The sequence below is a fragment of the Cibotium barometz genome, chromosome 15 (genome assembly GCF_041138505.1).
Source record: "Cibotium barometz isolate CiBa-2024 chromosome 15, ASM4113850v1, whole genome shotgun sequence".
Lineage (NCBI taxonomy): Eukaryota > Viridiplantae > Streptophyta > Polypodiopsida > Cyatheales > Cibotiaceae > Cibotium > Cibotium barometz.
The window spans coordinates 43,747,427-43,772,569 of NC_141060.1; the positions used below are offsets into that span (position 1 = coordinate 43,747,427).

At 42.6% G+C, this 25,143-nt stretch overlaps 1 protein-coding gene across 5 annotated transcripts in view; it reads right to left on the reverse strand.

Annotated features, from left to right (window-relative positions):
* LOC147631339 (uncharacterized) overlaps positions 1–6,298 on the reverse strand; it is a 43,816-nt gene extending 37,518 nt beyond the window's left edge. For all 5 annotated transcript variants that reach the window (XR_015267564.1, XM_086809734.1, XM_086809735.1 and 2 more), the window contains exons 1-2: positions 5,938–6,298; positions 5,773–5,864 (exon numbers count right to left, since the gene is read on the reverse strand). Coding sequence is in view for 4 of the 5 variants with exons in the window: in XM_086809734.1 (XP_086665860.1) it covers positions 5,773–5,864; positions 5,938–6,241 (396 nt within the window). In the remaining variant the exon portion in view is untranslated. The remainder of the gene's footprint in view (positions 1–5,772; positions 5,865–5,937) is intronic.
* Positions 6,299–25,143: the final 18,845 nt, after the last annotated feature.

Genomic DNA, 25,143 nt, shown 5'->3' on the forward strand with positions numbered 1-25,143 from the left:
CACCTGACTCCCGAAGGGTGTCTAACAACCACCTAGGTACTCGAACAGATCGTGGAGCCTCCTGTGGTCGCGGGGGCTCAATTCCAGCTGCGGGCTCAACCTCCTGTGATGACTGAGGTGGATCAACTGGAGTGGTAGACTGGGAATCGTCATCAGACTCCTCTGGATCTCCAAGAAGTGGCGGCTCCTCGACAGTGGATGCTGGAACATGCTCGTCAAAGACCACATCCCGGCTGACAACAATCTCGTTCCTCTGTGGATCATACAACCTGTATCCCTTGGAAAGAGAGTTATACCCCACAAATACCAGCTTGCGGGACTTGGAGTCAAGCTTCCCCCTCTGCTTCTTCGGAATATGTACATACGCGTCACTCCCAAAGACACGAAAGTGCGAGACATCGGGTTTCCTGCCAAAATATGCCTCAAATGGAGTCATATGGGGTACAGAAGTCATCGGAGAGCAGTTAATGGTATGGACAGCTCACCCCAAAGTGGACGGGGAAGATCACGATGCTCCAGCATGGTCCTCGCCATCTCCACCACAGTCCTGTTCTTATGTTCAACAACTCCATTCTCCGAAGGCGATCCGGTATTGGCCAATTCCCTCTTGATGCCATGATCTGCACAAAACCGAAAAAATACAGTCAAGGAGAATTCCCCTCCTTTGTCAGCCCTGAGAGTCTTGACGTGAAATCCAGACTCTTTCTCCACCATCACGTGCCAATCCTTGAACCGAGCAAAAGCCTGGTCCTTCTGTGAAAGAAAGTAGACCCACGTGAATCTGGTACAATCATCAACAAGCAGCATGAAGTAGAGAGATCCTCCCAAGGATGGTATCTACTGTGGTCCACACAAGTCAGTGTGAATCAACTCCAATGGTTTCGAAGCCCGCCTGGAAGCCTGCTTCGGAAAGGATTCCCTGTGCTGCTTACCACGTATGCAAGAACTGCAGCGTCCTTGCCTACTACCAACATCTGGCAAGCCAACCACCATCTGGTCCTGGAAGGCACGCCGCAAAGCATCCACATTTAAGTGGCCAAAACGAAAGTGCCACAAATCTCCGACCTGAGAGCCTGTCAATGAGGAGAGTGCAGAGAGTTTGTAGATGCCATTCTCCACACCGCCTTCCCAAACAACTTTGCCTGTCTCACGGTCCCTCAGAGCAACTGAATGCTCCTCAAATTCCACCCGAAAGCCAGTCTTGCATACCTCATGCACTGACAAAAGATGAAAGCCCAGAGCAGGGACATAAAGAACACGAGAAGCATGCTTGCCCCCCTTTCCGTCAGGAATAATCTCCATCCGGCCCTCACTATGAATCGGAATAGTGAAGTTATCGCCAATAAAGATACGACCTGACTGCCGTTTCAGATCCAGAAAGAAGTCACGGGATGGAGTCATGTGCCTGGAAGCACCACTGTCGAGGATCCATTCCCGGGTATCCTTCGCGGTGAAGCCAACGAAGATGATGAAGCATCGGAGTCCACCATCTCCAAGTGCCCAAATGCCGGAGTCTTCGCAGCTGAGGCTGAGGAATCAGCACTCTTCCCTGTCCGCTTAGGGCACTTCCTCCAGTAGTGGCCTTTCTCGCCACAATCATTACACGATCTTTCGACCTTCAGCTTCTCTCGTTTTGGATCAGGCTTCTTCTCAGAAGACTTCTCCGGTGAAGCCTTCCCTTTGCCCTTGTTGGTATTACGGCCTTTCGACCGTTGGCCAGTTAAGGCCTCCGAACCTCCGCCGTGAGGAGGGTTCGTGAAACGTTCCTCCTAGTCCAAGACCATTGGCACAAGCTCCTCCCAAGTAATGGTGCTGAGCCTGCCACTTGTGATCAACGAGGAATAGAAAGCAGAATACTGACCAGGCAAGTGGGAAAGTAACGTGATGACCATATCTTCGGATGATATCACTTTCCCAGCTTGAAGGACTTCCTGCTGAAGGGCCTGCAGCTTGTTAATGTGTTCCCGCATCGTCGAAGACTTTGCAGGGTTCATAACCCGCATCTGCACTTCCAAGGATATCCGCTTCATGGGTGACACCCTGTTGTACAAAGAAGCCAAGTGCTCCCATATGCCTCTCGCTAGCGTCATGTGCTTCACATGGTTGATCACCTGTGGTGTGCAATTGAGGAATATAAACGACCGGACCCTGGCGTTGACACGGTCCCACATGTGTGCCTGTGCCTCTCGGTCCTTCCTCGTCGATAATAACTCCCCTTCCTCAGCTTCCGGCCGTGGCACCCCTATGATAATAAAATCAGCAAGATCATATGACTCCAGAACTGACTCCATCATGACCTTCCAGATGCCGTAATTGGACCCGTCCAACTGACGATCCACTGGGAACGTGGGGAGAGTCGGAATCTTCACGTGCTTCTCAGCCATCTCGAGTAAATCTGCCATCTCGGAGAGTAACCTGAAAGGGTGGGTGGGTGGGAAAAATCTGAAAATCTGAAAATCTGAAAATATGCAAGTGGCTGTCCAGCCCCTTTGCCCGCCTTCCTCTTGCACCTTCTCTTCCCGTTCAGCCCGAAACAGTCCACCGATCAGCAACCTGTTGCTCCCCCTCTTGCTTAGAAAAACGCCCAAGATCTCCTAGAGCCTACGGCTCTGATACCATGTCAGAATATGCAGCGGAAATGACAACCAAACTTGGGTAGACAAGAGCAAGTAGACTGCAGAAAATAATCAGCACAAGAAACACAGAGAGATAGGTGTGTAAACTCTTCTCTATACACAAGATCCCGAAAAACTGAATGAGAAAGTGGTGGGGGCTGAGGGGCAATATATACATCTCCATGTGAGCAGTCGGCCAGCTACAGATGGTGCCCACGACTGAGAAAATACCCACGACTGCTGAAAAATAGCAGTCGGCTAGCTACAGATGCCTACGCCTGAGCAAAGCAAGTCGGCCAGCACTCCTACAGCCCACGACTGATGTAGATCCAGTCGGCCAGCAATAGGGTGCTCCTGGCATCACCTAGCAGCCCTCCAACCACTAGGAAAAAATGGAAAAAATAGGGAAAAAATACGGGGAGTGTGGAAAAATGATATACGGGCGGGCACACCCACAACAGAGGCCCTGGTGTATACAAATAGACAGGAGATGACCTCTAACAGACCCTGCACCCTTTGCCTCCTGTTTCCGCCTCTGTCATCGCCCCCTGCTATACTGTGTGTCCCAACACCAGAGTATTGGCTTAACCATCAACCAAAAGCCACTCCCACCCTTACTTCATCGCGCATCGGGCCGGCTCCCATCTTCACCCGTGTCCTTGAGCCTAAAAAGGCAAAAGGTAGCCCAAGCCAAAAATGACCAGATCGAGCAGGTGGGATGGATTGCAAGGGAAATTGAAAAAAGTGCTCAACAAGATTGATGCCCAGGTCAATGCAAGTACAAAACCAAATGGACTACCAAAGACTGCCTTCAGCTGTTGAAAGAAATTTTGACTATCCAAGAAGATCACCACGAATGGGAGATGGCAAAAATATGAGAGGGATGGCCAAGATGAAAGAACAACATGCTAGATAGGTAGATGGAATGGAAAAAGAGACTGCCAGGTTGGATAAAGAAATACAAGACCACAAGAAGGAAGAAGGAGAAATCAATCCCTCCATCCTCTCTGAAGTTGCAGACCTCAAGGTGAAGCTTCACGAGGACATTGTGGAGACCAAAAGGGAGATTGAACGAGGGTGGGCTGCAATAGTGAAGAAAGAAGTTAAGGAGGAGTGGACAAAGGTTGCCAAGAGACACAGGACACCACACGCCCACTATTATTCATGACACGATACAACTAGGCCTTGCTTAATACAAAATGCCTCCTAGCTCCACCTTTAAATAGGTGAGCTAGTGGACCTTAAGTCCATTCACACTCACACCCTTCTCTTCCCCTTCTACATAACCTTAGTCCCTTAATATGTTGAAGGAACATTTAAAAGCAAACCACTTAAGCAAGGGTGGAAGCCTTGTTTTGATCATTGGCCCCCCTCAATACTAACTATGAAAGAATGGAATAGGTGGTATTGGACATAGGATGCCTTTATAACATTAGGCATACAAGGTTTCGAATATAGGTGTGATTATCTAGGATTTACAAATATGTTCCTAGAGCCTTAGAGGCTAATACAATGATGCCATCTAAGTCTTTATTTGTTGTCGATGAAGATGTACACCATGATGGTGCACCCCACTCTTTGTGCCTGCTTGACATGCTTTAGACATACATGCCATTGCTTCCACATGCTTTCCACCTTGACCATCAGAGTTGTTTGAAAAGCATGAGAGTAATCAGAGAACTGAACTGAGAGATGTTATGCAGGTGGTAGTGTGAGACATCAGAGTTGTTTGAAAAGCATGAGAGTAATCAGAGAACTGAACTGAGAGATGTTATGTAGGTGGTAGTGTGAGACATCCTAATGCAAAGATGTATCGAGCCTGGGAGGATCCAACCAGCCCTTCATTTCAATTACGGCCAGCTTTAATTTTGGATCTCAATGGAGTGCTACTCACAACGGTTGACTGCAGATATGCACAAATGCTAAGGCCTACGAGGCAGGGAAGTGTCTTAAGTCAACAATGCGATGGCAAGAAAACGAAGAAGAAGAGGCATGAGCGGCAGCAAAGAAGGTAACGCAGCAAGTTTCGTATTTATAAGTGCCATCACCTTGTTGCTATATACATATATGTGAGTGTATATATATATATATATTGTAATATATGGGAACCCCGTTTCCCCCCATTGGGAACGGTGGAACGCGTTCCCCCATCGCTTGAACCAGTGGAACGTTGGAAACGGGGGCTGGAACGCTGAGGTGGTCGAAAAAACGTGGAACGGCAGGGAACGGTGGCGGAACAGGAGAGGGAACGCGAGCCTGCCGTTCCCCCACGTGGGAACGCTGCTGACGTGGAATTTTTAAAAAAAAAAGAATCCCGTAAGCCTTGCGCCAGTCGCTTTTCGGAAATTCGCACCCGGGTCCCGTACGCCTTTCGCCCGTCCCATTTTGGTTGTTCCCAAGTATCCACAAAAAGCTCTTTGTTCTCAATCCAATCCGAACAAAATCAATCTCGAAAAAGCAAACACCGGGGTGGTGAATACATGATTCCGAAAGGCAGCCTCCTCTTCTTGGGTGTTTGCAGTGTTTTCACAAAAAAAAAAGTTTGTAGAGGCTGGAGGCGGTGCTCTAAGGTAGCGCAGGCTATCTCATGAAAGACAATTGCCTATGCATGCTATCAAACATGAGGCAAAAGGTTTTGAATGAATGTCATGCTCCTTCATAGGCTTAAGGCCTACTAGAAAGAGTTAGCTTAGTTGGATAGGGTGTTCTATAACCTAGAAGGCTAGCATGATGTCGCAAGTTCAAACCCCATTAGCCACTTGGCATAGTACGTTGTAAATAAGACATATATGGTGGTGTGCCTGCATGTTTCAAAGTGCTGCACTTCAAATTTCCCTGAATAGAATGTGCGGTATTTCTTCAATTTCAAAAGTCAAGATTCGAACCCGCTGCATCCGTCTCCCCTTGCAAGATTGTCTTGATTTCCCCACCATCGTAGTTTGCTTCACATGCCTTGGAAATGCAAAAGGTAGAGCCCAAGACTAACACTCATCCAAGACAACACTCATCCGGATAGTCAATGACATTGAATATAATGGCCCAAAACCCTCTCGTAATTATTAAGTAAGCCCTTCCTTTGTTGTATAAACCAGGAACACTACTTCTAAATTTACCATGATTTATAACAATCCATATGCAGAGTGATCCTTTGGCTCACCTCGATTACAAGATAGTCAAAATTGTGTTTGCTACGAATAACCTTGTCGACCGCTTCTTTGAACTTCCCACTGATGTTGCAACATGCACATCCTATACAAGAGAGAAAGCACAATGAGTCCATGATATATTGGAGAGATTTCACAAGCAGATGTGTTTTTGATACCATTAACGAGGGAGACGGAAGGGAGGCCGAAGGCGGAGTTGAGGGAGGGAGCGTCGAGGAGGAGAAGGGAATCAATGTCGGCGTCGGCGTAGTCGTTGACGAGCACGGCCACGCGCAGGTGGGCGCGGTTGTGAAGGATGTGGCGCACCAGCGTGGTCTTGCCGCTGCCCAGGAAGCCCGTGACCAGGGTGCAGCTCAGCCGCCCGCCTCGGCCCTCCCGCCGGTCGAACACTCGTCCCTCGTGAGCCAGGCTCATCTGGTTGGTGTCCGCGGGACGCCCCACGACCACCACCTTCTCCTCCATCCTTCCACGCTGCTATCTGCGCACTCTCGCCGCTTCCATCAAAAATTATGAGTTTTTTTGGGTTATTACTTTTTTAAAATAAAAATAAGCACACTTGTGTATATTATTATTAAGTATGAGGGTATGGGGACAAGGGTTGTGCCTTGCAACCTATTTAGGGTTTAGGGTTTGGGGTTTGGAACTAGCTTTCTCTTTCTCTCCACAGAGAGATGAAAGAGTGTGTGACCCTGTGTTCTTTCTTCAAAACAAAAGAAGTATGAAAAACGAAAGATTCAAAGTATAAAAACAGCATTCAAAACAATGAAGCATAGAAATTTGAAGAGCCATAAAGTAGTTGAAAGCATCAAGATAAGGCCCAAGAAGTTTGAGAGAAGAAAGAGATCTAGAGAAGCTGTACTCTGGTCCAAGTGGCCATCAAAGTATGTACAACGTCACCTCAAACGTGACAGAGTGCCTTTGATGGATGTATTCAAGTCAATCACCTCTATGCATATGTTGCACAGTGGAACAAATTGAAATCAAAATAATCAAATTTTCACTTCAATTCACTTCCATTTACAAGAAAATAAAGCATAAAGACATAGACACCATATTGGATCCAATTTGCCCCCCCATGTGTGAGACCCAGTCTCACACATGAGTATTTCAATGATTTATTAAGATATAAAGTAATTTGGTACAATCAATCTCTTTGATAGAAAGGAGACATTATCTCATCGGAGGAGAAAAGAGAATATAGAAAGAAAGGAGAACTTCATCCGAGGAAACTAGAATTCCTATAATCATGTTTAATAGAGTTCTCTCTCTCTCTCTCTCTCTCTCTCTCTCTCTCTCTCTCTCTCAATAATTAAACCATTCAATAAAAACAATAAAATAAACTGATACTCTCTATAGATGTTTGCATGTCGCAGCCTGTCTTAGCTCCCTATATGTAAGTACAGGCCTGCAACTTGCAAAACGGCTGTTACTCTCTAGTCTTACACCAGAATATAGTCGAGTTCATACTTAAAATTACTAGAACAGTGTTGGTCTACAACCTAGCTCATAGACCGTTTAGTTGAATTCCATCATATGTAAAAATATACTACTTTGGAGAGGTCTATTTTTAAGAAAATTTTACTTTTTCCTTTGTTGCATACATTCAATTATCGACCTCGTATTTCACTAAGCTAAAGTATTATAATGAATCAAGTAAATTGACTACTCTAAAATGGTCTAATTGAGTTAAGCTAAAGATGTAGTCTAAGTAAATAGCCTAAATAATTGATGGCTGCCCACAATGCCAAAATGGATATGGTCATCACGCAAAAATTGGAGGAGAGTCATCCAATGCCAACACTAGCCCTGCGATCTACTTATCGCACACATTTTATGCACATAGAATTTCTCATTCAAATAATCATTTAAATAATATTCTTATAACAGCATATAGACTCTTCATATATTTCACACAATAATGATGGCAATAGTCTCTCAAACTGTTGTCAATTTGTGTATGGCAAGTCTTAAACTCAGAGATTAACACCTCATCTAAGTGGCAACACTGAACTATGTGGTGATGTATTGTGATGACTCTTTACATAACTTCTCTCCCCCATAGAATAGCATAGAGTGGAGCTAGGCAATTGAACTCTGAGCCATTTAGGTGATGGAAGACACATATCTTCCAACCATAATGCCTATCCCATACCAAATGATTCTTGCATGTGTACATTCTCATACCAAATGATTATGTTTGTCCCATACCAAATGATTATGTAAAATTCAGTATGTCCCATACTAAATGATACATATCTTCCAACCATGCTGCCTATCCCATACCAAATAATTCTTGCATGTGTACATTCCCATAAACAATGTTGGATAATCTCCAAAGGTTCTTAGCAACATGGGTAAGAATGATTGGCCCAAAAGTTGTTGAGATACATGGGTACTATATGTATGTGCATGGCTATGGTTATTAGTGCTAATTTTATATTAATTTAGTAATTAAGCTATTCTAAGGTGGGTGATACCTAAGCATGAACATGATGATTAACTGCTAAACTAATGAAGCTTAGACTACTGGAGTACAATTAGGCTTATAATATTGAAGATACATGGGTACTATATGTATGTGCATGGCTATGGTTATTAGTGCTAATTCTATATTAATTTAGTAATTAAGCTAATCTAAGGTGGGTGATACCTAAGCATGAACATGATGATTGACTGCTAAACTAATGAAGCTTAGACTGGAGCACAATTAGGCTATAATATTGAGACTTATACTCATAAAGAGGCTTGAGAGCTTGCTTCATGTTTCATTACTTGAAATGACCCCTTTTTATAAGGGTGGGTATAACATTGGCTTTGCTAGCTCATGTGGGATAATTCCACCTTTGCTCATGTGGCTGCTTGCTAGGCTTGTACTTTATTTGGACAACTCATACTCACTCCCTATCAATTCTTGTGCTCAATGGCACTACATTTATCAACAACCTCCCTTGTTGCCATATTAGGCTACACAAGGTGGTCAGATGTGAGGTTTACAATTTCTTCACCCCCCTTAATGTAGGTGGTAGGTGGATTGACATTTGGACTTGGACATGGATGTGAGGTTTACAATTTCTTCACCCCCCTTAATGTAGTGGTAGGTGGATTGACATTTGGACTTGGACATGGAACATCTCCCCCCGAGGTGCTTGACTAGCTACTCTCAGGTGATTAGGAGTGTTTACATTTGTATCACTTCCCCTAGGTGATCTCTGGCTACTCTTAGGTAGTAAAGCGTGCTTACAAACACATAGATTTGCCTACACATTTGGCAGAACATCTCCCCCTGTGGGTGATCTCTGGCTACTCTTAGGTAGTAAAGCGTGCTTACAAACACATAGATTTGCCTACACATTTGGCAGAACATCTCCCCCTGTGGGTGCTTGACTAGCTACTCTCAGGTGGTTAGGAGTGTTTACATTTGCATCACTTCCCCCGATGAAGGTGCTCTCTGACTACTCTTAGGTGGCCAAGCGTGCTTACAAAAACACATAGATTTACCTACACATTTGGTGGCTTACAACATATGAACTGATTAGGTTAAGGTAGTGGCTGGTAACTCTTCTATTACTCAGTGTGCTGCTGCTTGCTTGAGATTTTCTTGCTTTTGCTTGATTGAAGATCCCTTCTTGTTGACTTCATGCTTCATGTTGATGTCGTGTCCTTCTTTGCATTGTTGGATGCTTCTTGGCTCTTATTCTTTGCTCTTTGGCTTGACTCTTGGCTCTTTAACAGCTCCTTTGGTGTGGACTTAATGCTTTATATTGCATCAATTCGATGCGGTTAAGGAGAATGGAGGAAAAAACCAATCAACGCAAATCGATGAAAAACGGACAGCATAGCGCGAATTGGATAAAATCCTCTGGTGAGATTTGGAACCTAGGTGTGAGAAATATGTGGCTAGAAGATTTTATCAAATGGTTAAGTAGATGGACAATGGCAAGCTTGTGAAATTTGGGCCACAAGAGGATGAAGAAGATAAGCTTGTGATTAGTGACTTAAACACACTAATGTATATAACAACATTTCTATCAATGCAAATCACATGTATTTGTAGAAAACCTATAGTAGCCAACTCATGCACCCATGGCAATGATAGCACACAATAGGAGACCGTAAACTAATAGCACCCACATGAGAGAGCGTGGTGGGTGATGCCTCCATCTTCCATCTCCTACCCCACCATCCCAAAACAATGAGCTCTAAGGATATGACCGTGTGAAAGTGCCACTCTAGCATATATGCAAACGCGTGGTGTGGGGAGGCCATCAGCTCCCATCTCCTACCCCACCACCCCTCCCCAAAACAATGAGCCCTAAGGAGATGATTGTGACAAGGTGCCACTCTAGCCTAAATGGCTCTTCCACTTCCCATGATTCCCCATATAAGTTAATCCAACATGTACCTTCCAGCCATGCATCAGCCCAAGATTAATTGTGTGAATTTACCACTCCAACAAGGAGATGATTGTGACAAGGTGCCACTCTAGCCTATAAGGATCTTCCACTTCCCATGATTATCCATATAGGTTAATCCAACATGTACCTTCCAGCCATGAATTTTAGTTGTGTGATTTACCACTCCAACACCCCCCTCCAATCATACCACATGACTAACATGAGAGGAAGCAGCCCAAGGATCCATCAAACCATGCTTTGATATCATGTAGAAAACTTATAGCTTGCATATGCACCCATGACAAAGCCAAATCACAAGAAACTGTAAACTAAGCACCCCCATGAGAGGGCATGGTTCCCATCTCCAACCCCACCAACCCTCCCTAAAACAATGCGTCGAGGAAGATGCCTATAATAAGGTGCCACTCTAGCCTATATATGGCTCTTCAACTTCCCATGGTTCCACATATGGGATAATCCTGCACGCCTTCTAGACATGCATCAACACAAGATTAGCTGTATGATTACTATTGCACTAGTATTACCAACAATCTTGTTTGAACATCTATTAAGACACCTTTTTGCCACTTTATTATTTTGTTCTCTTCTTTTTCATAGTAATTCAAGGTAAGATCCCGTTCATTTCTATTGGTCACTTTCTTTACTTTTTTGAAAATTGGATTTTGAATATCTTTCATGTTTCTTTCCATTTACTATATCTTCTTTTTTATACTAACTTTTGCTCTTTTATTTACAAAATCCCTCCTCCTCCTCCTCCTTTAATAATTAAGAACAAGGCTAAATTCTCATGCTTGGAATATCCATTCAACTAACAACTTCTCATTTAAAAATCCTACCTCCTCCACTTAATAATCAAGAACAAGGCTAAGTTCTCATGCTTGGAATAGCCGCTCAACTAACATCTTCTAAATCAATCTCCTTATACGACTAGCATCTTCAAAATCATTATTCTCATTCTATAACGAGGACAAGGCTAAAGTTCTCATCTTCAAAATCATTATCCTCATTCTATAACGAGGACAAGGCTAAAGTTCTCATCTTTAAAATCATTATTCTCATTCTATAATAAGGGCAAGGCTCCTTGGAATAGCCATGTTCAAGGTTGATTATAATTATACATCCTACTTCCTCCCCTCAATATACATCCTACTTCCTCCTTTAATAGTTATTGAGCTTGTAAAGATTAAGTTACGCATGACATAAAGCATACTCACTAAAAGTACAAGGGAAAATGAGAGATTGGGACATGATCATAGAAGAAAGATGTATGATTTGTTGAAATATACAAGTGAATAGGGTGTGTGTGGGAACAAGCTCTTGGATAGAGGCTGTAAAAGAGAAGATGTAATTGTGAAAGAACCTGTGAAAAGGTGAGAAGAATCTACTGGGAGAGAATAATGGGTAGCATGAGGGAATTTAGGAGTGTGGAGATATTCTGGGAGATATTCAGGGAAAAGAGAAGAGGTGGAGAGAATCAGGCAAAAGGTGGAGATATTCTGGGAGTGAATCATGGAGAAATCAATGGGATTTGATGCTTGATGTAAACACTATAAATTGAGGCATAGCCCTAATGAGAATTTGCTGGTTTTTGAGTATCCATGCCTACATTAATCTATCTGCTAATTATTCACTAATTACGTCTTAATCATTTCTTAATCATTTTGTTAATCATGTTGATTCTAGTGTATGATCCACCTTAGCTCATCATTATGCTCAAATTTCAACATGGTATCAGAGCCATACCTAGAATCAACTAGATTTATGAGCCCATTAGTGAATTAATCAAGATTAGTAAGATAATTAGCAAAAAAAATCAGTTTTAGTGAGTTTTCACTCTTCCCCTTCACCCCCAGCCAGTGGAGGGTCTCTAGCACTTAGCACACTACAAATTAGGTCACAAGCTTCTAGGTCAAGGTAGCTAACATCTCCATCTTCAAGCTCAGCAAGACGGCGAAGCAAACGGCGCAAAAACGAAGCAGAAATCAGTAATTTCGCCGGCGCGTTTTTTCTGCAGAAGAATGAAGATTGCTCTTTGCTCAGTTCAAATGTCTTCAATTCCTCTTAGCACAAAGGGTAATCAAGCATGCTCTACAAGCTGGTGAAGACAGAAATCAATTTCATCAAGTCTACAGAGAGATCAAAGCTCTTCATCAAATCTGCAGGTGACTTTGGTAAAACAGAGATTAAGCTTTCATTATTTGGTCAAATCTTGTGTTTCTTGGCTTAATCCTCTACTAGACTCATTGCTATTGATGCCTTTCAAAGCATTTGAGCTCATTTGAAGTGGAAGGCACCAGATCTGGGCTCCCCGCATACTCTGTTTTCTGCACACAAACCAGAGCATTAATTTGCTAATCAGTGATTAATCAGTACTAATCACTGTACTTTGGTGCAATTGAGGGTTCAAATTAACCATTAGGTATCTGATACAGATCCCTATAACTTCAGATTTCAAATCGGAGTTGGTTTGATACTCCAACCATCCCGTACAAATTGGTTACTCTCAATTTAGTGTAATTTCTGGGAAAATTGTGCTGATAAATTTGTGAAAATCATCATTTTGCATTCAACCCTTGGTTAATGCCTATAAATCTCACTCAAATTCAAGATTATTCACAGCCAGAATTGCATTTGGAATGTGCATAAGAATGAATGCTATACGCATTATGTATTGGGCACATTTTATCAGTGTAAAAATGGGAACAGACACTGCCCTTGTCCAGATTAAGGCAAGAGGTAAGACCTCCCGCATAAATTTGGGTTTGCATTGCATAATGACAAAATATAAACATCAAAAACCCAAAGGAACTGTCAGCAAAACATTGAAACATGTTGCTCACATGGAGCAAAATGACCTGACGGACGAGCTCATGGCCCCAGCCATGAAAGAAGAAGAATATCTCTTCCCAAGAAGAGGATCCACACCGAGAAGAAGACCTGAAGGAAGACATGGACACGAGAAGAGAAGCTGCCACAAGAAGAGAAGCTGCCCCGAGAAGACTGGAAGAAGAGACGGACACGTGAAGAGATGCTGCCACGAGAAGAAGACTGAAGAAAAGAGAAGATGTGAGGCTCCAAAGAGTGAGGAGCCATGTAAAAATCTCTGAGAGAGAGAGAGAGAGAGAGAGAGAGAGAGAGAGAGAGACCCCACAACCCAATGTAACCTGCCCCAATAAAGTAAAACCACCTCTGAGCCACTGATGATGTAGGCCAAGTGGTAGATGTATGTGTGAGCACTTTAGTCAAGGTCGCGGGCACTTATAGTAGCCTTGGACACATAGAGAGAGAGAGTGTCAAGGACTATGGAGTTTAGGGACTTGAGGCACTGGTCGCGGGCTGTCAAGTAAGAGAGAAACTTGATACAGGGTCCAGGTGTGCTGAGATAACTTGAGGGGAGGAGTAGACACTGGTCGCGGACTTCCAAGTAAGGGGAGACAAATTTGGTATAGGGTCTAGGTGTACTAGGAGTATTCACTTGAGGGGAGGTGTTGAAATATACAAGTGAATAGGGTGTGTGTGGGAACAAGCTCTTGGATAGAGGCTGTAAAAGAGAAGATGTAATTGTGAAAGAACCTGTGAAAAGGTGAGAAGAATCTACTGGGAGAGAATAATGGGTAGCATGAGGGAATTTAGGAGTGTGGAGATATTCTGGGAGATATTCAGGGAAAAGAGAAGAGGTGGAGAGAATCAGGCAAAAGGTGGAGATATTCTGGGAGTGAATCATGGAGAAATCAATGGGATTTGATGCTTGATGTAAACACTATAAATTGAGGCATAGCCCTAATGAGAATTTGCTGGTTTTTGAGTATCCATGCCTACATTAATCTATCTGCTAATTATTCACTAATTACGTCTTAATTATTTCTTAATCATTTTGTTAATCATGTTGATTCTAGTGTATGATCCACCTTAGCTCATCATTATGCTCAAATTTCAACATGATTGCATATGACCTTGAGGGATAAGGTCATCCTATCGACACATCATTGTGTTGAGATAGAAGCAACATGTATGATTGCATATGACCTCAAGGGATAAGGTAATCCTATCAGCATCATTGTGTTGAGATAGAAGCAAGATGTATGATTGCATATGACCTCAAGGGATAAGGTCATCCTATCAGCATCATTGTGTTGAGATAGAAGCAACATGTATGATTGCATATGACCTTGAGGGATTTACTTAGGTTGGCTTTTGTTCTTTGGAACAAGGGCAATGTCCTCATGTATGAATCATGGATGAAAGAAGGCTTACTTTCACCTTTGGGGTTGATCTTGTTCCCTTTGTATATCTTCTCAAATATATTTTAGACCATCCATAGAGCTATTCAGGCTCACAAATCGCTTTGCTTTAAAATTAAAATAAAAAAACTTTGTTTGTTATTAGCTTTACAACAAAGCTACCTTTAGAGCACTGGTTAGAAGAGGAAATGATGGATGAGCTCTCACTAGTGTTTCTAATGGATTGGGCAGAGTCTCTGTGTACATTAGTCATCGCTTTGAGAAAGATTCCACTTTAGTGAATCGAGAGCTAGATCCAGCACAAGTAATTTGAGTACCATCAGAGCTAGATGTGCTCCGAGAAAGAGTCCACTTTACAACGATAGATCTAAAGTCTCATAACTATCAGATCAGGATTAATATGATGTTTTAGTTTTCAATACTCAATATGGACACTATGAGTTCACAATGATGCCATTCGGGTTGACAAAAGTCCACTTTCAGCCGTCTCATATGCATGAAATCTTCAAAGAACAGTTAGATGGTTTTCTTTGATGATATCTTGGTGTATTCTAAGAATGCTTGTGACCATGGGATGCATGCACAAAAAGCACTAAAGATTCAAAGGAAGCACAAGCTCTTTCCTAAATAGAGTAAGTGTACTTTCTTTACAGACCGAGTAGAATACTTGGGTTTTGTTATCTCAAAAGATTCAAAGGAAGCACAAGCTCTTTGCTAAAAAGAGTAAGTGAACTTTCTTTATAGACCGAGTAGAATACTTGGGTTTTGTTATCTCAAAAGATTCTAAGGAAGCACAAGCTCTTTGTTAAAAAGAGTAAGTGAACTTTCTTTATAGATTGAGTAGAATACTTGGGTTCTGTTATCTCAAAAGATGGATTTTGCTAACCTTGTCAAGGTTCGAGATGTGATAGATTAACCAAAACCCAAGACAATTAGAGAAGTCAGAGGATTCTTAGGGCTAATAGGATGGTATAGAATTTTCATAACTCGATATGATATGCCTAGATATCCTACTAAAAAAGAATTCTCCTTTTCAATGGACCCCCATGTGTCAAATTAATTGAAAGTTGCTCATGTAACTAGTCCTTCTCTTAAGGTACTAGATTCAGTAAGCCTTTTAAAGTGGTCTCACTGCTCTCTCACTGCTGATGCTAGTGGTTTACCATAGGCCATGTAGTGGTGTATGAGTCCAGGAAGATGCCATCCATGATTTGATGTTACTTGCAATAGTCTATGCATTAAAATCATAGAGACATTATCTCCTAGGTTAAAGATTCACACTAATGATTACTGAGTTTAAGAGCCTAAAATGGATATTTACCTAAGGTGGTCTCTATGAGCGCTAAAGAAGATGGATACAAACTCTTCAAGCGTTTCATTTTGAAATCATGTATAGACCAAGAAAAGAGAACGTGGCTATCGATGTTCTTTGCAAGAAGGTCTCCTTCCTTACAATATTAGTGTTCTCAAAACCCTTGTTAAGGGAAGTAAGAGAAAAGATCGACTAGGATAGCTTCTTTGCACCCATCATTGCTTTACTCATGTAGGAGAGCAAAACTCCCCAGAAGTTAAAGAAAGTGCAAGGGTATACGATAGAGGAAGGATGCTTGTATTACAATAATCGACCATGCATTCCAAATCAAAATAAAGAGAAGGATTCTGACTAAAGCTCAATTTAGTCTCGTTGCAAGACACCTAGGCTATATAAAGCCTACATATCAGTAAAGAAAAGTCTCTTTTAGCAGCATCAACTCAAAAGACATGTGTTACATTATGTATGCTAATGTCTCATATGTCATAGTGTCAAAAGCTAAGCAAGTCAAAATGCTTAGAAGGATGTTTGGAAGGTTACATCCCTTAGATATATGATGAAATGGGAGTTCATAAGAATGGATTTCATTATAGGGTTATCTCCAATCACATCAATGTAGGGTATGAATCTATCTTAGTAGTGGTGGACAAATTAACTAAGGTCACCTATGTGATCCTCACAAAGAAGACTCACAGTGATGTGTTACAAAATCTTCTTGAAAGAAGTCTTCAAATTACATGGGTTGGAGTGAAGACAAAGTAGTAACACACACAGGGATGTAGCAAGCAAGTAGAGATAAAAAGAAGCACAACACATTAGGATGTAGCAAGCAAGTAGAGATAGAAAGAAGCACAACACTGAAAGTAGATTGATGAGAATGAGTGAGTACAAATGAAGTGATGTGACATGATAAGGTCACTTACACATTCACTCATAAGAGTGTATATACACGCTCGGGGGAAAAACCTCCTATGGAGGAAAAAAGTACCCCGGCTTTTTATTAACCTACATCCGCACATCACTACCATATAAATACAAATCCACCCTATAGTGATGATGTGAACATGTACAGGGATCCATCCTATAGAGTGATGATGTGAACATGTATAGGGATCATGTGACTAATCAATTTCCAAATAGCAATAAGCCCAAAGATTTGTAAAAAGCTTCAAACTTCTCTTGTGAGAGAGCCTTGTGAACATATTTGCCACATTGTTGTGTCTAGAGACCTCTTGTGAGAGAGCCTTTATGAACATATCTTTCACATACTATCATGTGTAGAGACATAATAAGCTAGGCTAATCTCTTCTCTTATGTAATCAATCTCTCCATGATATAATGATAATGCACTTCAATGTGCTTTGTGCGAGCATAAAACATTAGGTTCCTCTTGCAATAGTGGCTAATGCACTCTTTTGCTCTTAGTGAAGATGGAGGTGGGAACTGCTACACAACACCAAGATCTACCAAAAAGCATATGAGCTATACTCACTCCACAGTCATTTTGGTAAAAGCTATCATGCACTCAGCTTCATAGCTAGAAAGTGGCTACCATTGGCTGCTTCTTTCTAAGCCATGACATACATGAATCACTGAGATTAAAGCAAAAGCCACTAGTGGAAACTTACGTGTCATAATATCTAGCCCAATCAAAATTAGTGAAAGCATGTAGCTGATTATCACCTTTCTTAACATAGAATAGCCCAAGTACCTTACAAGTATTGATATAATTGCTTGGCAACCTATCTCGATGCTTATACTCTCAGAAATATGCATTAACTTGCTTAACTAGGAGACCCCAAATTGATTGTTTGGCCTCATATTGCAGAGATAGATGAGGCACCCAATAGCCCGTTGATAAAGAATGCATCAAATGGTTCACCTACATCTTGAAGATTGAGCCTAGTACTTATCTCTCTACTAGTATAGAAACATGCTTACAGTCTTCAATGTAAGTAATCTCTCTACATGTACTTTGATTATAACATCACAATACCATCACCACGTTACATAAATTATGTAGCAACTAATAATGTAATGAGCCTGAATGTGTCATCGCAAATGGCACACATGTAATTCAGTCTTAGAGGCTGAAATCTTCTCCTCACTAGGGCATGTGGGAAGCATGTCATTGTAGCATTATATGATAGTGATGTGTGTGAACACATCACTTAGGACCGCCATTTAATTCAGCCTTGAAGGCTGAAATCTTCTCCTCACTAGGGCATGTGGGAAGCATGTCATTGTAGCATTATATGGTAGTGATGTGTGTGAACACACTTAGGACCGCCAGGGTACTTTTTCCCTCACTAGGAGGTTTTTTCCCCCGTGCGTATGTACACCCTCTTATCTACTCATTTTGGGGTGTGTACTTATCTTTAATATCTAGCACACATTTGTTGATTCTAATCTAGTGAGTTTGTGTTCTCTCAAGCTTCTCTATCTTGTGTGTGTGCATTATTGCAACCCTAACCCTAATTCCAATAATTGGTATCATAGCTAGCTTCCTTAAACACTTGATCTAGTAGTCTGCCTCCCTCTTCACGACCGTGTTTTTCTATCTCCGATTGAGATACCCTCTTAGGAGAAGAAGGTATATACTGTAGTGTGCTGTATACGAAGTATACTAAATTTTCGAGGTCCACGGCACGATTTGGGTGCATTTTGGGCACCGCCTGCAAGGTTTTTGAAGATGTTATGGAGAGGCGTCATTTCAGATTGGTTCTGCTCGATTTTGGGTGTTTGGGCTGTGTAGTGGTAAAGATTTAGTGTGCAGCAGTATCTATACTGTATTCAACAACATTGACCGTCATACTTTTGCCAGTAACACTCTCTTCTCTACTCTGTGTTATTTTTCATACAATTTGCAGGCGATTCAGTCAGTTGGCAGCCATCCAGGGTTGCATTTAGTGAATACTGAGTCTTGCAGTGTATTAAAAGATTTTGCATTTTGTAGAAAGTCATGGCTGGCAGTAGTGATGTATTCAACATGTTGTCTCTACTGAGGACAAACTTGATGGGACTAACTACCCATTGTGGTCCTATATGATGAGGCATGTACTGCCTTTGGAATGTGGTCAATGGTAGTGAAACTCGTCTTATTTCATAACCACCAGTGCAACCAGGTGCTGCAGGTACATCTAAAGTAGAATCTGATATAGATGTGGCTCCTTCACATGCACCACTAATACCTCCCACTGCTACTCAAACGAGATGGGATGGAAGAGATGCACAGGCATATGCATTACTTGCACTTTATGTGAAGCAAACCATTATTCCTCATATTTGGTCATGTAAGACTTCAAAATAGGCATGGAATGCACTTGCTGCATTATACCAGGTGTGCAATGAAGCACGCGTTGGATATCTACGCAAATAGTTGGAGTCTGAGCACATGAATGAGGGAGACTCAATGAACAACTTCTTGACCAAGATCAAAGATTTTAAGGAGCAACTTGCTAGTATGGATGAGATATATCCTGATAGTACATTGGTGCCCACAGTTCTCAATGCATTGCCAGATTCTTATCAAAGTTTTGCCTCTACCCTTAGACTCATGATGAAGGGACATCCAAATTTCCTTACATTTAAGCTGGTTTCAATACTCTTGCAAGAAGGGCAGTCTAGGCAAAACAGATCTATTATGCGAGTTCGTAAACAAGCTTTTGTTGTTGCCAATAAAAAAAGGCCAAGGTAAAGCTTCTTCACATGGTGGCTATAAGCCAAAATCAGAATCCTCAGGTAAGGATACAAAGAAAGAAGGCGATAAGCCTAAAAATAAGGGCAAGTCTCACTATTGCAAGAAACCAGGGCACTACATAAATGAGTGCAAGAAAAGGCTAGAGAAGGAGAAAAAGAAAGAATCGGGCATGGATGTGGCTGATGCATGTTACCATATTATAGTAGTGATGTGTGTGAACACACTTAGGACCGCCGGGGCACTTTTTCCCTCACTAGGAGGTTTTTTCCCCCGTGCATTGTATATACGCCCATTATCTTCTAGGGCTTGTCATCTTTCATTTTTGGCACTCATAATACACTACTGTGTTGTGCTCAAGCTTCCTCATCTTCTTGAAGTTGTGTGTGCATTCCTGCAACCCTAATTCCAACAATTGGTATCAGAGCAGGCTTCCTCCTCCCGGGCAGCATCACCGGCACCTGCCGCTTCATCTCCTCCGATTGCAACGAGGTTTCACGAGCGTCTGCAGGTTAGTATATGCTGTGGGAGAGCCCGTAGGGCTTGGTCGTTTCAGAATTTCGATCTGAAGTCATTTCGCCCTCCGTTTTTGCATTCCAAGTACTGCGCAGGCAAAATCGTCCTACTGTGCAGATTTTCTGTCAAGATTAAAATCTGCAGGACAGGTGCCCATTCGTCTGTTTTGGGCTGTGCTATATAGCACAGGTCGATTTTATACAGGTTTACCTCTTGCAGACAGCATTTACATCTAGTAGTACAATCATTGGCCATGGCTGACAACAATGATGTATTCCGCATGTTGGCTGCTGAGGATAAGTTGGATGGCACCAACTATCCATTGTGGGCATATATGATGCGACATGTATTGGTAGCAAAGGGGTTATGGAATATTGTGCAGGGTATTGATGCACGTCCTATTGTGGCTGGGAATGCTGCAAATACATCAGAAACAGGTACTGTTGATGATGGTGCAGGCACAAGTGCTGTAGCAGCTGTTCGAGAACCACCACTTTCAGCAGAGCAGATTCGTTGGGATGGTAGAGATGCGCAGGCTCATGCCTTGATTGCGCTGTCTGTCAAACGTACCATTATCCCACATATTCGCTCCTGCAGGACTTCTAAGGATGCTTGGGATGTACTTGCCACATTGTATCAGGCAAGAAATGAGGCTCGTGTTGCTTATCTCCGAAAACAGTTGGAGAATGAGCATATGAACGAAGGTGATTCTATGGATAGCTTTTTGACAAAGATCAAGGATTTCAAAGAGCAGCTCATTTCTGCAGATGAAATCCTGTCAGACAGTTCACTTGTGCAGACTGTTTTGAATGGTCTACCAGATTCTTATCAGGGTTTTGCTTCCACTCTTCGCTTGATGATGAAAGGCAATCCCAATGCCTTATCATTTGAGGAGTTAGTTTCTGTTTTGCTGCAAGAAGACCAGTCAAGGCAAAACAGGAATAGTATGCGTGTCGCAGATCAAGCTTTCGGTGCTAGTCAGAGAAGCGGGAAAGGTAAAGCTGGCTTTTCTTCTAGTAAGCAGAAATCTGCAAATGCTGCGCAACCAAAGAAGGAAGACAAAGATGAGAAGAAGGGTGACAAACAGAAGACATTTTGCAAGTACTGTAAGGGAAATGATCATGTCATCAAAGCGTGTCCTAAGCTGGCTGCGAAAGAGGCTAAGAAGAAAGAGGCTGGTATGGCTGTTGCAGATGCCTCTCCTTCTAACAATGAATCTGCTAATGTTGTGCTAGATACAGAATGGGCATTCAATGCGCAGTGCAGTTATGACCCATCTTTGCATGACACATGTATGTCTGCAGTAGATTCAGATGTATGGTACTTTGACAGTGGTGCCACTAAGCATATCACCTCGCAGCGCAGTTTATTCACTTTCCTTGAGTCTGCTCCCACAGGGAATACTGTCACTTGTGCCAATAACTCCTCTTATCCCGTTAAAGGAGTTGGACAGATTGTGCTGAATGTTGCAAATGGCAACACCTTTACACTTTTTGATGCATTGTATGTGCCAGGGATCAAAAAGAATCTGCTGTCAGTCTCCGCATTTGCCAAAACAGGTTTGGTTGTAAAATTTGTGGATGACAGATGTACTGTTCATGATCTCTCTTGTGGTGACATCATTGTTGCATCTGGTTCACTATGTCGAGGGCTGTATAAGCTCAATATGGATGGCAAATGTGTAGAGGATTCAGCATGTGCTATTATGGATACGCAGGCTATTTCAAATGCAAAACTGTGGCATGCACGTTTTGGTCATCTGAATTTTGCAAGTTTGCTGCGCCTGCAGAAATCTGAAATGGTGTCTTCTTTGCCTAAGCTTGAGGCACCTGTCAAGCATGTTTGTGAGGGCTGCATATTGGGTAAAATGCAGCGTGCTTCCTTTCCCAAAGATGGATCAGTGAGAGCTGAACGCAGATTGCAGCTTGTTCACAGTGATGTTTGTGGTCCCATGCAAACTCCATCATTTGGAAACTACCTTTACTTCGTGACTTTCATTGATGATTTTACCAGGCATGCATGGGTATATCCTTTGAAGGCAAAGTCCGAAGTGTTTTTGTGCTTCAAACAGTTTTTGGTTATGGCTGAAAATGTGTCAGAAAGTAAGATGGGCACCCTCCGTTCAGATCGAGGGGGGGAGTATATGTCTTCAGAATTTAATGCATTTCTGGCTGAGCGTGGGATAAAACACCAATGTACAGTGCCGTATACACCACAGCAAAATGGTGTGGCTGAGAGAAAAAACAGGTCTCTCATGGAAATGGCAAGATGTATGGTTAAGAGTCAAAGTCTACCACATGGTTTTTGGCTTGAGGCTGTCATGTGTGCCACTTATGTACTAAACAGGTGTCCCACCAAAGCATTACAGGTTGTCACTCCATATGAGGCTTGGCATGGCCGCAAGCCATCTGTTGGCCATTTACGTGTTTTTGGTTGCCTGGCATATGCATTAGTGCCTGTGCAACATCGCAGAAAATTGGATGACAAAGCTGTCAAATGTATTTTTGTTGGATATAGTGCTGAGAGCAAAGGCTATCGTTTGTATCATCCACAGACAAAGCGCATTTTGGTTAGCCGTGATGTTGTATTTGTGGAAGATGCAGTTCAGCCCTTGGTTTCATGTACTAAGGAGACAGATATCAGCTCACGTGATGTCTATGATACATTGTTGCCTCTTTTCAGTGGTGCACAGTCAAGTGCAATACCTCATGAGGCAGTTTTTCAGCCTATGCAGGTTTTAAATGATGGCACAGATCAGCCTATATCTGATGCAGATGTGCATGATGCACTTGAGGATGAGAGACAAGAGATTGAGGGCTCTAGGAATATGCCTAGATGGCTGGTGCAGACTTTGCGTGACAGCAAGTTGGATGCCCCTTTGTCTAGTCGCACTCGTTCTGGCTCTCATGGTGCCTCTTATGCGTCAGATTGTTATGCATTGGCTGTTTCTAGTATGTGCGATGAAAGTGAGCCTGTTTCATTTGATGAGGCACAAAGTTCAGAAAATTGGATGGCTGCTATGCAAGCAGAATACGATGCTATTATGAAGAATGGTACATGGTCTTTATGTGACTTGCCCCCTGGCAAGAAGGCCATTGGCACTAAGTGGGTATACAAATTGAAGCGTAAGCCTGATGGCACAGTGGATCGCCATAAGGCTAGGCTTGTTGCAAAAGGTTATGCTCAAGAGAAGGGCATTGATTTTGATGAGACTTTTGCTCCCACATGTCGTATGACCACTGTTCGTAGCATCTGTGCATTAGCAGCTCATAATGGTTGGAATGTACATCAGCTGGACATAAAGACTGCGTTCTTAAATGGAGATTTGCATGAGGAGGTGTATGTATCGCAGCCTCGTGGTTTTGTTCAAAGAGGGCAGGAAAACAAAGTGTGCAGGTTAAAAAAGGCTTTATATGGTTTAAAGCAAGCTCCACGAGCTTGGTATGAAAAAATACATGCATATTTGACTGCACATGGGTTTCAGAATAGTCCAACAGAAAGCACTTTGTATGTTAAACGTGTGGATGGTGTACATCTAATCATTGCTCTCTATGTCGATGACATGCTGCTCACAGGACCAAATAAGAGTCATATTGCTGATTTTAAGGCTGATTTGAATGCCTCTTTTGAGATGTCAGATCAGGGGCATTTGCATCATTATTTGGGGATACAATTTAAGCAGTGTGATGGAGGTATTGCTTTGTGTCAGACAAAGTATATTGAAACATTGTTGCGGAGATTTGGCCTTGAAGACTGCAAGCCTATTGCTACTCCAATGGAGACAGGTTTGAAGTTGAGTCTTCATGATGCTGGAGATCACTTTGATGTCACACTCTATCAGACAGCTGTTGGTTGCCTCATTTATGTATGCATTACGAGGCCAGACATTCAGTTTGCAGTCTCACAGGTGAGCAGATTTATGCATAGCCCAGGCATTAAGCATTGGCAGGCAGTGAAGCGTATCTTTCGCTATTTGAGTGGTACTCGGCATCTTGGGTTGTTTTATCCCAAGGGGGGATCATTGCCGCCAGATTTACATGTTTTTTCAGATTCTGACTGGGCTGGTTGTTATGACACACGCGTGTCCACGAGTGGTTTTTGCTTCATGCTTGGAAGCTCATGCATATCATGGTTGAGCAAGAAGCAGCCTACTGTGGCCACTTCTAGTTGTGAAGCTGAGTACAGGGCAGCTTTCACAGCTACGGTTGAGTGTGTGTGGCTCAGACGCCTTATGGCTGATTTGGGTGTTGGGCAGCCATCTGCCACCACCATCTTCACTGACAGTCAGAGCGCATTGGCAGTTGCGCGGAACCCAGTGTTCCATGCTCGTACGAAGCACATTGAGGTGCACTACCATTATGTCAGGGAGAGACTCTCTGCAGAAGAGATCAGTTTGGCTTATGTGCCAACACAGGATAACCTTGCAGACCTTTTCACAAAGGCTCTGCCTCGTGAGAAGTTCGAAGCTTTTCGCAAAGCTTTGGGCTTACTCCCTTTTGTGGATTCGTCCACATAGCTAGACACTTCCCTATACATGAGTGCTAGCTCTTGTTCACCGCATCACTCCAGGGGGGATTTGTTACCATATTATAGTAGTGATGTGTGTGAACACACTTAGGACCGCCGGGGCACTTTTTCCCTCACTAGGAGGTTTTTTCCCCCGTGCATTGTATATACGCCCATTATCTTCTAGGGCTTGTCATCTTTCATTTTTGGCACTCATAATACACTACTGTGTTGTGCTCAAGCTTCCTCATCTTCTTGAAGTTGTGTGTGCATTCCTGCAACCCTAATTCCAACAATGCATCTGCACCAAGTGCAGAGAAAAAGAAAACTACAAGTTTTGCTCAAGATGATTGGGCATGGACTGTACATTGCAGTTATGACCCTTTTGCTCATGATGTATGCATGTCAATGGCAGAATTGGATGCTTAGTACTTTGACAGTGGTGCTAGTAAGCACATTACGTCACAAAAAAAATTGTTCTCATCTTTGGAATCTGTCCCAAGTGCAGGAACCGTCACATGTGCAAATGGTTCCTCATATCCTGTCAAAGGAGTTGGTGGAGTTGTGCTCACTGCTGCAAATGGGGGCACATTTACTCTTTCTAAAGTTTTATATGTGATAGGCATTAAGAAGAACTTGCTGTTAATTTCGGCCTTAGCCTTAGCCTTAGCCTTGTC